This window comes from Pteropus vampyrus, unplaced genomic scaffold (assembly GCF_000151845.1).
Source record: "Pteropus vampyrus isolate Shadow unplaced genomic scaffold, Pvam_2.0 Scaffold140, whole genome shotgun sequence".
Classification (NCBI taxonomy): Eukaryota; Metazoa; Chordata; class Mammalia; order Chiroptera; family Pteropodidae; genus Pteropus; species Pteropus vampyrus.
The window spans coordinates 1,095,858-1,109,698 of record NW_011888921.1 but is presented as its reverse complement, the minus strand read 5'-3'; the positions used below and the strand labels follow the sequence as shown (position 1 = coordinate 1,109,698).

Below are 13,841 nucleotides of genomic sequence, written 5' to 3'. Positions count from 1 at the left end.
CCAACTGAAAAAAGAAGTTAACAGTCGGAGATTAATTTAAAAGCGTGAGAAATTTTTGATGGGAGACTGCCTATCGTATACTCATTTTTTAAAATAGGGCGGGAAGTGACCTTTTACATTAATTGTATAGATCACAGGAAGAGTAAACCAAGAAGTATATTGTGCACATCTTTTTAAAGCTGAAAATGTACGTTTAGTAAAATGGTCATTTCCGTTTTTGAGCATCTTTTTGCTTAACCAGTGAACGGCGGTGTCTGCAGAGTCGCTGGTAGCAATGCCATCCTGTTTCACTAAGGTGGAGGGGGAGAAATGGCGACAAGCGCCGAGGGCAGGGACCCGGAGCAGAGAACTGGAGGTGAGGACGGAGGACCCTGGACGTGGACCACCGCCAACCAAATACCGCGCGGGTGGCGAAGGCAGCACCGGCGCGCGAGGACGCCGTAGGCCTCGCGGGGCGGGGCGACCGCTGGTCGCAGGCTGATGACGCGCCGGAGCCGCCGGAGGAGCCGCCACTTCCTGGAGTCGCCGGCCGGGGCCGCTCGCTGCTGCACTCAGCTTCGGAGCCCGGAGCCCGCGGCCGCCGCCATGTCCCACCAGACCGGCATCCAAGGTAACGGCGCCCGGCGCGGCCCGCGGAAAACGGGCTCCGGGGAGGCCTCGGGCGAGCCGGGCGGGCTGCGGGCAGGGCAGGGTCAGAGTCGGGCCAGGAGCGCGGGGAGTCGGTCTCGCGGGGTGGCCGGGCCTCAGCGCCCCTCTGCGCTTTCGTGTCCCGGGCGCTCCTGGCCTGCGTCCCTCCCAGACCCGGCCGCCGCCACGTTGCAGACGGACCCGAAATTCGCAGGAGCGAAGGAAGTTTGTTTTTTAGGCGTCCCGCGTGAAGGGGGCGTGCCTTCTACCGCCCCCGACATTACTCCAACTTTCCCCTTTTTAGCAGGTAGAGAAGACCTGAAAAGGTAGATACGGCGACTGGGGCTTCTTTTGCTGTCGAGAGACGGGAGAATTTTCCTTTTAATGGTCCAAAGGAGATTGTTGTAGGATGTTGATTATAAAAGGAAAGGTGATGGAATGTTTTTGGTTTCCAGTATAAGGGTGCTTCCCAAACTCTTCCGCGTTTTCTTCCAAAATGGGAACATGAACTATGTTCTGAGAAATCCTGAGTATGGGGTGTTTTGATCATAGGTACTCCTCCAGGAAACTGAAAAGTCTATTCTTTGTGGCTGCTTTTAATCATCCCATGAAGGCAGTTGAATGTGCAGTTATATCTCACGTCCATCATTTCCTTGTTTGAAAATGAGCAGTCTGGAAACGCTCACCTCATCACAAATAATATATCCCGAGGTTGCTCGCGATTACTTGAGGAGTTCTAATATAAACACAAGCTCTTCCTGTTTATAGGCAGCGAATCTTTTCCCTAGATGAACACTTCATTGTGTTTTGTTCTTTAATGGTCTTTGACATTACTTTACACTGCCCCTGAACACACAAACAGCAGAATAGTCTCAAATCTAAAAGTGTTTTATTTGTCCCCGTTAGTTTTGACATTTAAATATGTAATTACTGACTTTCATGCCCTAGCCTTATTACAACCACTACTTAAGTAGTGGTTCTTGCTGTCAATATGCACCCCAAGCACAGAATTGGGACGAAATTGAAGCTTTAATATGAACACAGGTATAAGATTATTAGATATATATTTGTTCAGTGAGCTTGCTTCATTCAGCTTTTTGAGAAATACAAGCTAGAAAAATGTCACCAGAGATAAAAGCTTGTATGCGTTTTATTGACTTTTTCTTCAATCAGGATAGAATATCTGATATTTACTGTTTTAATGGGAAAATGTAGAAAATGATGGTGTTTTTATCATAAGCCTGAAATTGGGTTGGATAGAATGGAAGCAGGTTTTCATCATTTTCAAACAAGCAATAAAGGTGTTTTTCAAAATCGTAATTTGTTAATTATTGGGTTTGAGTAACTTTGATATATTCACTCCCAGTGTTATTTCTGCTATGAAATTAGCTAAAACAGATTAGAATTAGTATAGTTTTTAAATATACTTAATGTTTCTTATGTGTACAGTGACCACTATGTATTACCTTTAAGTTTTATAATTTAAATTACTTATAAAAGGATGTTACATACTCAAGATATTTTCCTTTGTATTATAATTATGTCCTCACTTAAGTAGCAGGAGAGAGTATTAAAACGTAAGTATAAAAAATAGGTTTATGTTTCTTTGTCTTTTTCCACAGCAAGTGAAGATGTTAAAGATATCTTTGCAAGAGCAAGAAATGGAAAATACAGACTTTTGAAAATATCTATTGAAAATGGTTAGTTTTAAAATATTGCTTGTCCTTGGATTATTGGATGTTATATTTTTAAACTTTTAAGTTGTTGTCATTGATTTGAACTCTTAATGTGAAGCAAGTTCAAAGCTTGCTTTTATGTTACTTGGATCCTGTACATTTTAGACCTGTCTCATGGGACTCTGCTTAGCTTCTGAATTCTAAAGCTGACTGTGGGGAAAGAGAAAGATGTTTTTTGGTATGACATCTTCCTCTTTTACCTTTTGTCCCAGTGTCTGCACCACAGTTCATTTCTAATGTCAGTACTTGCATCTCTGGAATGGAAATCAGTAAACAGGTGGTTATCAAAAAAAAAAAAATTATTTATGAATTGTTATTCAGTAAGGTTAATTCTGAAGTAGAAACAAAGGATTTCAAACTCTCCCATTTTCTCTACTTGATTGCAGTCTGTACTGTAGAAATGATTCTTTTGGGAAAAAGTTATTGAGAATGCAACAAAGTATAAATTTATTCTTTCAAAATAATTCTGTAAGCAGGAGAAAATTGGTTGGGTAGGAGAATCTTTTAATTCCATTAGATTTGAATTCGAACAATTAGTATTGTAAGTACTTAATCACAAATGAACATGTTAAAATATTCCATTGGCCTAATTTCTTAAATACCTTGAAATTTTTTTGCTTTGGAAAAATAACTTGTTTTCATAAACCAGAAGTAAATATAATTTGTTTCCATTTTCTACATATATATTAGAAGCACCAGAATAGTTTGAAAAATATGCACTTGTTTTACGTATATTACCACACTCAACAGGAATAAACATAAACTGTAAAGCAGCATGTTTTAGAAATATTGAGCTAAAATTTTAAATGCCATCACTTCCTGACTAATTAAATAAAATGGGCAAGTTTTAAATAGAGTCTCTACAGTAGGAAAATTACACTATTTCCTAAATCATTATTTTCTGACTTTATTTTTGTTTTGAGAAAATTTTTTTTAAATTAGGAAATTACAAAGAATAATATAACAAATTCTTCCATATCCTCTTAATAATTGCTATTAAATATTAATAGAATTTTATCATCTGACTGTGCCACATGTTATATGTTCGTTCTCTTGATAACACTTAGACTATTTTCATTTTCTGCTATTATATAGTGTTGCACTGAACACTTTTGTCTATATGAGCGAGAGATTCTCTATGCAGAATACATTCACAGTTTTACTTGATTCTGCAAAATTATGCCTCACAGTGGCTGTACCGAATTACACTTAGGGACAAATTTTTTAATTTGTAGCATTATGACCAAATAGGAGCTAAACCTGATTTTATTTAATATTTCTTAGTGTACAGTTCACGTTAATTTCAGAAATTATCCTTTGAGTGGTAGTATACTTATTTAAACATACTCTGCTGATAACTTATAGCATAAGCATTTTAGAAAATAGAATATAATCAGCTGTTCTTCAACTATGCAACTCAACTATTTATGGTCATTTTTATCTGTTCTTTTGTTTTATTATATGTAACATTTTATTAACTGCTAGTCATAAAATTGTAGCTATTTTTAATACTACTTTATATCATAATTGTTTTTTGTGTTGCAACTTTTTTTCTTTCAACTGTTTGATTTAAATAATTGTAATTAGGAAATAACTATTAATATATTCTTCATTACTCTACTATTTGGTATTTTATACCATTCATGTATCTTTTAAACATTGTTCTTCGTAGAGAAACTTGTGATTGGATCATGTAGTCAGCCTTCAGATTCCTGGGATAAGGATTATGATTCCTTTGTTTTACCCCTGTTGGAGGACAAACAACCATGCTATATATTATTCAGGTTAGATTCTCAGAATGCCCAGGGGTATGAATGGATATTCATTGCATGGTCTCCAGATCATTCTCATGTAAGTAATTTTTTTCTAACTTGTTTAACATTAAATACCAGGAAATTTTCTTCTGAAATATTCCCAGGCAGAGAGAAAGTTAATAAACAACTATCATTTACCATAGAAGGGAATGATCATGGAGAAAATCCTTGGTTGGGTAATGTGGAATTAGGAATAATGTGCTTAGATTCAACAGGCTTGCCCTTGTAATCAGTGGAATTATTATTGATTTGAAATTTTAAAATCTGTGGCAATTACAACTATGGACCTCTAAAGCATAAAGCTAACTACTTTGGTCTGAGAGTAATAATTGTATTAATCCTGAGAACTAATTGAACTACATTAAATAGTCTTAATAGCTGCCATTCAAGTGATACACACGTCTTTTTAAAAAAAATAAAGTTAGTTAATAGGTTGACTAAATAGAACAAAAGACAAAATTAATATGTGAATACTGCCCAGTATTTAAAGAGTAATTCTTTTGTTTCTTGTAAAAAAAATAATAACTTGTAAAGTTACCTAGATATCAGTCTCAAAAGTCATCTCTTCCTAATTTCATATATCTTATCTGAAAAGAATACTGGATTTGACCTCATAGGATTATGGAATTATTTCTATTGGTTGGCAGTTATCTTTAGTAGATTTCTGTAGATGCTACTAGAGTCTTTAATAGTAGTGTATATTGTAGTTCTTTTCATTTGTGTGTTCTTACAATGATAGATGCCATAGGTTTGCTTTGAATATTTGATTTTTAAACACTTAGTGATATCTAATCTAGATTTGCTTTTAGTAAAATGTTAGTATCGAGAAAATTTCAGTGTTTTCTTCCTCGTTTTAAAATAGTGTTTTAAGTAGTTTTTTATTCTTGAACTCATTTTATACTTTGAAAAATGAGTAATTTTTTTAATATTTAGAATTTTTCTACTTTTTGAAAAATATGACATAAATTGAAGTAAATTGAAACCTAAATAGCCATTGATAGTTTAGATACTGGTGTTATGATGGTTATTTTTAAACATATGCTTTAGCATTATTAGAGTCAGTGGATTTCAGCTTTATTACAGTTTCTTTTTAATGTGTATGAAGACTTTAGTACATTCAGAAAGTGCTTTCTTTTGTAATGATAGTTCGTATCTATAAACTTTTAAGCAAACTTTCACACCTTACTAGGTTCGTCAAAAAATGTTGTATGCAGCAACAAGAGCAACTGTGAAAAAGGAATTTGGAGGTGGCCACATTAAAGATGAATTATTTGGAACAGTAAAGGTATAAAACTTATATATTTATAATTATACATGATTGAAGAATTTCTACGTAATGGGTAGTTGATGCAAATTCAGATTGATAAATCTGTAAACATTAGAATAAGAAAATATTGTTATGTTTCACATATGCAAGTTAACTGAAACATTGTACTTATCCTTTTAAAAATATGTTGGAATTGCTTTTGTTAGACTTCAAATCTGGATATTCCTTAGAGATAACTCTAGTTCAACCCCTCATTTCGTTCAACCTTTTCATTATAATGATGGGAAAATAGGCTCAGAAAAATGAGAGACTACTTGAAAGAGAAATTGATTTTTAGATATTTTGTACATTTATACCCACATTGTGGAAGCAGTAACTGTATTATTTATACCAGAAGATTGAGGCAGGTAAATTGATTTGATAATTAATTGACTAATTAGTATATTTAACTAAATTATGAATTTAAGAATTACTGTTACAAAATTTATGTGTATTAAATATATGTATATATGAAAATACGTGTATTTATACATATACACACAAATTAAAGAAATTGAAATATATATTTTAAAAGGGGTTTTTGTTTAGGTATTTTATTCTGATTCAGAATGTAATATAGTCTGATAGGTAGAACACTATATTAGATGGGAATATTTTGATTCTTCACTATTAATTGTGAGATGGCCTCGTTTCTCAATTCTGCCCTCAGTCTTCCAAACCACAATATTTTGATGAAAAGTAGACATCTTTGGAATATTTTTTCTTTAAAATAAGAGTGATCATCATTTTCTAAGAATAATTGTAGAGAAATTATAAAAAAGTAAGAATTCAGAGTCTGAATATGTTGGTTTTTAAATAATTATAGCGCAGGCTTCCCCAGAAGGTTAAGTGTAATTGTCCTTTAGACTTGAAGCATGACCAGATTTAGCTTGTGGCTGGCACCATCACCACCTCCACATTCATAGAAAAGACTTAGTAATTATTAAATTTAGGAAATGAAGAGTAAATACTCTTAAAATTTTTTGAAACCTATAGAATAGAAGAGGTTTGAATAAGAATAGTAAAATTCCTGAGACTATTTATGGTCAATTAAAATACTTCCATTTCTATTAAATTAATAATTTTGTTTTTTTTAAGTGACCTCACTGAGGTTTCACTTCTAGAGAATAATAGTGCATTTCTCTACTTACAGGAAGATGTATCATTACATGGATATAAAAAATATTTGCTGTCACAATCTTCTCCTGCCCCATTGACTGCAGCTGAGGAAGAATTACGACAGATTAAAATTAATGAGGTAAATTATCATTTTGAAACCATGACAAGATTTTAAATGTTTGAAAATACCACATTTTAAAATAATAGATGTAGAGATAACTAGAAAATCAATACATTCATTCTGTTTAGTTTAGAGACAGAACTATGCTCAATGTGTTTCCAGGAAAAGAAAGTTCAAAGTGATTATTAAACTTCACGTCAATTTTATAGTTTTCTTCTGTCTTTATAATGTATGTGACAGAAGAGTAACTGTACTTTGTATATAAATAAATGGAAAAAGTGTGTGTTACTCATTTTAGTGCAAAGTTTGCCTGAAGCAGGTTTGTTTTATTATTTCAAAAAATAGTGACGCCTAAAGAGAATAAGATATAAATGCTATCAGATGTTTAGGATTTTTAGAAGTTCTGTAAATTTCTGTGAAAACTACTTGGATGAGTATGAGCATATATGTGGGAAATGATTGAGTGCTTCTTTAGCATATTAGAGTTAATTTTTATTCATATTATAGTTTATCATTTTTGATTGTGTTTATTGCAGCCTCTCTAATTACAAGTTAGAAAAGCTGCTATGTTTGTACTGGGATTTACAGAAAAGAACAAGTGGCAGAAACCACTATTCACTAGTCTGAGTAACAGGAATCAGTCTGGAAAGTGATTGAATATTATTTAATATTAACCTGATAGCAAGGATCTATCTTTATATAATTTTAACTCAAATTATTTGAGTAAGGATTTTTATGTGATTTTTTTTTACAAGTTTGATAGTTTGTTTTATTCCTTGCAATCAGAACCCAGAGGATCGTATTGGGGTATGCATTTGCATATGTTCTATGATGTTTTCATTATCCAATATCATTTATGCTGTAGAACCTCCATTTTTTTTTTTACAGTAAAATTTCTTTTTGATTTTCTGTTGCAACACTGAAAATGAGACCCTATACTAGCTATCATTTATTGAATATAAAAGTCTTAAACATATGCATTGAAAGCTTTCTTAAAGTGCTGTCTTCTTCCAATACATGAAATATCCATGTTCTTGATAATGAAAGCTCTAAGTCTGGAACTTCTGCAGTTGTATAATTTGTTAAGTTGTGTTGTGTCTTCGTTATACCGTTTGTACCCCTTTCAATTCAGTGCATGGTGTTTGTGTTACATTTTATGTTTAACAGAACAAAGTTAAGTTCTGTATATATTGTATCTATATTACACTCTTCATAAATTTTATCAAGTATAATTTTGTAATTAAAAGTGTAATCTGAAGACACTTCAAAGAACTTATGTAGTTCACTGCAATTGCACCAACATAAACAAAAAATCCCTAAAACCCCACTAACACTCAAACGTTCACTCCCAACATTTTCATAAAGATGTGTCATGCACTCTGCATGTTGACCAAGTGCTAGCAGAACATTAACAAATGTGAAAAATTGTTTGCTTTTTAAGTTCATAGTGTTTAAAGTGTTCATTTTAATTACATTAAAATGGGCAAAGATGTAATGACACTTTGTAAAGGAGATTGGGTTTTGTTATCTTTGCCATATGACACTACTAAATGATAAAACTTCATCAGTATATTAAATCTGTCATACTTAGGTACAAACTGACGTGAGTGTGGACACTAAGCATCAAACACTACAAGGAGTAGCGTTTCCTATTTCTCGAGAAGCTTTTCAGGCTTTGGAAAAATTGAATAACAAACAGCTCAACTATGTGCAATTGGTAAGAGACATGATGATTATTATGAAATGGCTGCTTTTTTGATAACTTGTGGCTTATAGATCTATTTTTAATAGATTTTCAACTTTTAAAATTTGCTTCTTGAGTATTTTTTGTTCTTATTTTTAAACCACAATGTATTATGTTCATTGTAAAAAAGTCAAACCTGTATAAGTTTCCTGTCTCCTAGTATTTTAATTATAAATTAAATTTTTTTTTATCTGTTTTAATGAGTGTATTTTGTTTCTTATTGACAGGAAATAGACATAAAGAATGAAATTATAATTTTGGCCAGTACAGCAAATACAGAACTAAAAGATTTGCCAAAGAGGATTCCCAAGGATTCAGCACGTTACCATTTCTTTCTGTATAAACATTCGCATGAAGGAGACTATTTGGAGTCCATAGGTATATGACACGTTTATAACATGTTACTTTCAGTTTGCTTATTGATACTTCAGCACTGTATTCTTATTTTTGCCCAAAAGGTTTAGTTGTAGTTTATGAGGTTTAGAATTTGCTTTAATTGATATGCTGCTAATTGTATTTATTATTTTTTTTTAATTTTCAGTTTTTATTTATTCAATGCCTGGATACACATGCAGTATAAGAGAACGGATGCTGTATTCTAGCTGCAAGAGCCCTCTGCTAGAAATTGTAGAAAGACAACTACAAATGGATGTCATTAGAAAGGTAATTTTCTACCTATTTATTTATCTAAATTATTTTATCTCATTTATATTAATGTATCAGTGAGATACTTACCTACTTATTTAAAATTTTTCAGTTTTTGCTAGATTTTTATTGTCTTTTCCATCTAGTTCATGATGTATTGTGATTTATAAAGGAAAGTGTTTATTTTTTTTTTCTTGTTATAAATCCTTAGGCTCTCTTCCCCTCTGCCTGGGGATGACCTTTCATGACCTCAGTCTCTCTATAGACCTGTACTCTATAGACCTGTGGCTATTTAAATTTAAATAAAAATTAAAATTTAAAATTGTTTCTTAATTACACTAGCCACATTTCAAGTGCTCATTAGCCACATGTGGCTAATGGCTACTATATTTGACAGTGCAGGATTTAGAGAACATTTCCATGTTATAGAAAGTTCTGTTGCACAGTGCTGCTAGAGCTACACATTTGTGATTATCTCAAGACTCGTTATTAATAAGGAATTATAGTCTTCCTTTATCACTGAATTATAGGATGGTTGAGAATATTTCTGGTTGTTGAGAAAGGAGGAAATGCACATGAACATTTGCAATTTGGGAGCTAAGCTACCAGTTTTTTTAAATTTAGTTAAATGCAGGTGAGACACAGGTAAATATATGATTTATTCTTAAGCCCTTCAACCCCTAAAACACAGGTCCTTACAAACTCCCAGTGTTTTAGGTATAGAACCCTTCACACTTTTTTCAAGTTCTTAAGAATCACTTCCTATAGGAGGGGCTGGCCAACTTTTTCTACAAGAGAACCACAGAGTAAACATTTTAGGCTTTGCCAGTCCAAATATTATCTCTGTCACATGCTCTCCTTTGTTTTATTATTTTGTCTTATTTTTACAACGCTTTAAAAATATAAACCACACTCAACTTGGGCTAGATTTGGCCTGCAGGCCAAAGTTTGCCAACCCTATTTTAGAAGGATTTTAAGTGACCCAGGTAATGAGGGGGGCCATGAGTAGTGTTTCTTGAATATAGTGTATCAACGCAGAAAAACTAGAGAATATAGTGGTGGCACCTACTTTTAAACATTAGTTAAAAAAGAGGGAACCAAAAAGAAATTATTAAAGCTGATTATATATTCAAGTAATTCATTTAGTCCTGTTACAGCCCTCAAAAAGATGAAAGTAAAACTGTTTACATATGGTCTTTGATTGTCTCTTGCTGAGATGGGTATTATGTATTTGTGAGCATTCACACTTGAAAATTGGCTCATTGCTTTTATTAGGTTTTGAATGTTATACTTTTTCATATTGCATTACACTTTACTAATTTCACCTCTTACAGATCGAGATAGACAATGGGGATGAGTTGACTGCAGACTTCCTTTATGAAGAAGTACACCCCAAGCAGCATGCACATAAGCAGAGTTTTGCAAAACCAAAAGGTCCTGCTGGAAAAAGAGGAATTCGAAGACTAATTAGGGGTCCAGCTGAAACTGAAGCCACTACTGATTAATATATTAACTATTATAATACTAGTTTTTTAAAAGTCCAGCTTTTAGTACAGGAGAACTGAAATCATTCCATGTTGATAAATAGTATGGAAAAAATTGTACTTTTTGAAAAATAGCACTTTTCACTTTGGTGTGTTTTTAAAATTAATATTATGGAAGTCTCATGATTTCAATTTTGAGTTAAAGCTAGAAAAGGATTCAACATAGTGATGTTTAATTTTGTCACTTTTCATAGAGTGATGATTGCACACTTTCACATAATTCTTAAAGTTTTATACAGTCAGGCCAATTCCAGGAAGTCTGATGTCTAAAAGTAAAATATACTTCTTATTATTCTTTAGTGAGCCATCAAATTTTTTTCTTTAAGGGAGAGAGGAAGACCTTGAAATAATCATACTACTTAATATGTTAAGGACCAAGTTAGATTATTTTTTAAGCTGAAATTTAGTGTGCCTAAGAAGCAGTGGAAAGTTGCTTACACTGAGGAGCACTGCTAACTCTCAGATTGTGGGATCTTGTCTACAACTTTTAAAGACAGTGCTTTATGGCAGCAGTCTTCCATTTGACTTTTTGGTTTTTTAAATGGCATTAAAATTTCAGAGGATCAGCTCATTCTGAAACCTTAAGGGTACAAGATACTTTCTGTCCTGCAGGATTTCTGATGACATTGAAAGACACATTTAAACAGCCTTAGTCAATTCTCTTTCTAGTGTTTTAAAAAATTTCTATTTCAAAAGTTATTCCATTATAAGTAGTGAGGCCAAATATTTATGTTCAGTTGTATATTAATATTCAAAAGCAAACAAAACTAAAATTTTAAACATCGATTCGCTTCTCTACAAAACCACATATTTATAGGCAGACTGTGTTCTTTATCACTTTTGAACAAATAGATTTAACAAAATTGTTTTAAAGTCTTAGTACTTATCAGCCTAACACAGATAAACACTTAAGAATCTTGTTTCAATTTATATCTTACTTCAAAACACATTTAACTTGTTTTCTAAAGCTTTGCATTTTCAGCTACAGCCGACAGATTTTGAGCCTCACTTTTCTTTGATACTTGAAATAGAGAGAGCTAGAACACTTCATGTTTAATCTGTTAAACCTGCTGCAAGAGCCAGAACTGGGAGGTGTTTTCTAAATGAACTTTGGGGATCTTGGATTTAGAATTTTTTGATCTAAACTTTATGCTGCATAAAACAAATAATCAGAAATGTACATTTCATAGTATAAAATATGAAACATTCATTTTTACACCTTATTATCTAAGGTAATATATGCACCTTTCAGAAATTCAATGTGTGTTTAAGCAGAGCATATTTGAATAATTATGGGTTGACAGATTTTTTTTCCTAGAATTAAGAGTATTTGTGTGGGGTTTTGTTTGTTTACAAATAATCAGACTATAATATTTAAAAATGCAAAATAATCAACAGTGATGTTGCACTTGTTTACTAAAGATATACTTTAAGTTGGTGCACACGTAGACATGCATACACACAAATTACTGCATTGAGAATCTGGGAGTTGTGTTGCAGACCATAGCTGAAGCTGTTTGTTATTTTTAGTCAGGAAGAATGTTAACCTGTCATGAAGGTATAAAATAATTTTATAGTGAATGTTTTTCTGTACTATCTATGTGCAATTATACTCTAAATTCGACTACACTACATGAAAATGGACATTCCAGAATATAGATGTGATTATAGTCTTTAATTATTATTAAACCAATGATTGTTGAAAATCAGTGATGCATTTGTTATAGAGTATAACTCATCGTTTACAATATGTTTTAGGTAGCATCATCATAACAATAGAAGGTGAATAAAGTATTCTCAAATTTATATAGCAGTGAAGAATTACATGCCTTCTGTGGACATTTTATAAGTGCATTTTATATTGCAATAAAATTTTTTTCTCTTTAAATTGTACTAAGTTGGCATTCTAGTATATCCTTTTCTTTAAATGTTTGGATAATTCTGCATAAGGCAGTACCTGTTGATAGCTTTGAAATCCAGTTTACCTATTCATTTGTTAATTAACTTGTCTAAACCAAAAAAGAATTTAAATAGTTTGATACCTAAGCACGTGTCAATAGAGTGCTTAGTATAGATTAGAACTTTCCAGCTGCTGCAACAATAATGAAAATGCCATAAGTTATACATTCCCTACTGTGACAGAAGCACCCCAGTATAATAGGGTGACCAAAATACTTGATACTAAGCTCTTAAGAGACTAGGTACTCATTCATCCCAAGTATTGAATGCACTCTGGTTTGCGATTCAGTATCATATTGATCTTTTTATTAGAACTTTTGCAAAATGGATGTCTTTGGTAGCAGTTTTACAAAAGAGAATTGTCCTTAAAAGGGCTGAAATTAAAATTATTTAAAAGTTCTCTAAGCCATTTCTACTTAGAACTAAAATATTGTGCCTGAGGCACATATTGTAGTTCGGTATATTTTTTTCACATATTTTCTTTGCGTATACTGTTCAGTGATACATTATAAAAAATACTGATTTGGGAGCTTTATATTCAGAGATTTTGATATATTAGGTCAGCCAGGAATCATATAGTTCCACAAAGAATTCATGTGTAGCCATGATGGTACAGTTTTCCTTTAATTATAAAAATTGAGGGTTTTTTCCCTCATAACACACTTCATGAGTATTACTGTGTACTGGTGTACAGTGGTTATGACTATTGGTGACATACAGAATAAATCTAGGCCTTACTGTTGCTCACTCGCTTCTGCATAGCTCTCTCCCTTCTGCATAGCTCTCTCCCTTGATCAGTCTGCTCTGACTTAGTTGTTAGCTGTACTTCTGAAGGACCAAATACAGTGCTGCCTGAGAAACTGTTTGTCCCCACACTGGATCACTATTCCAATACCTACATTTTTCTCACTCAAAGCAGGTCTCTGCTCAAACGTCATCTTAGATCTTTCCTGACCTAATCCGTTTGGACTCCCTGTCCCTCTCTTACCTTAATCCCACTTTATTTTGCCACATAGCATTAGGAATTGTATACCTCTGCACGTATTGTTTGTCCCCTCCACTAAAAGATAAGCTGAATAGGGGAGAAGGGACTTGATTTTATTCACTTCTGCATCCTCAGCATCTAGAACAGTGTGTAGGACGCATTGGATGCTTTATTTGTTGAATGAATAAAAGAATGAGAGATTTTACTTTTCCTTGAACAGTGGGGAAAGGAGCACCTTCTA

The 13,841-nt window shown here is 33.1% G+C and overlaps 1 protein-coding gene across 1 annotated transcript; it reads left to right on the top strand.

Moving 5' to 3' along the window:
- Positions 1–466: 466 nt before the first annotated feature.
- On the top strand, positions 467–12,549 carry TWF1 (twinfilin actin binding protein 1). The gene is made up of 9 exons (XM_011368175.2): positions 467–610; positions 2,250–2,327; positions 4,036–4,214; positions 5,367–5,462; positions 6,637–6,741; positions 8,315–8,440; positions 8,695–8,845; positions 9,009–9,130; positions 10,447–12,549. Exons 1-9 carry the CDS (start codon positions 481–483, stop codon positions 10,615–10,617), a joined length of 1,158 nt encoding a protein of 385 aa, XP_011366477.2. The 5' UTR covers positions 467–480; the 3' UTR covers positions 10,618–12,549.
- Positions 12,550–13,841: the final 1,292 nt, after the last annotated feature.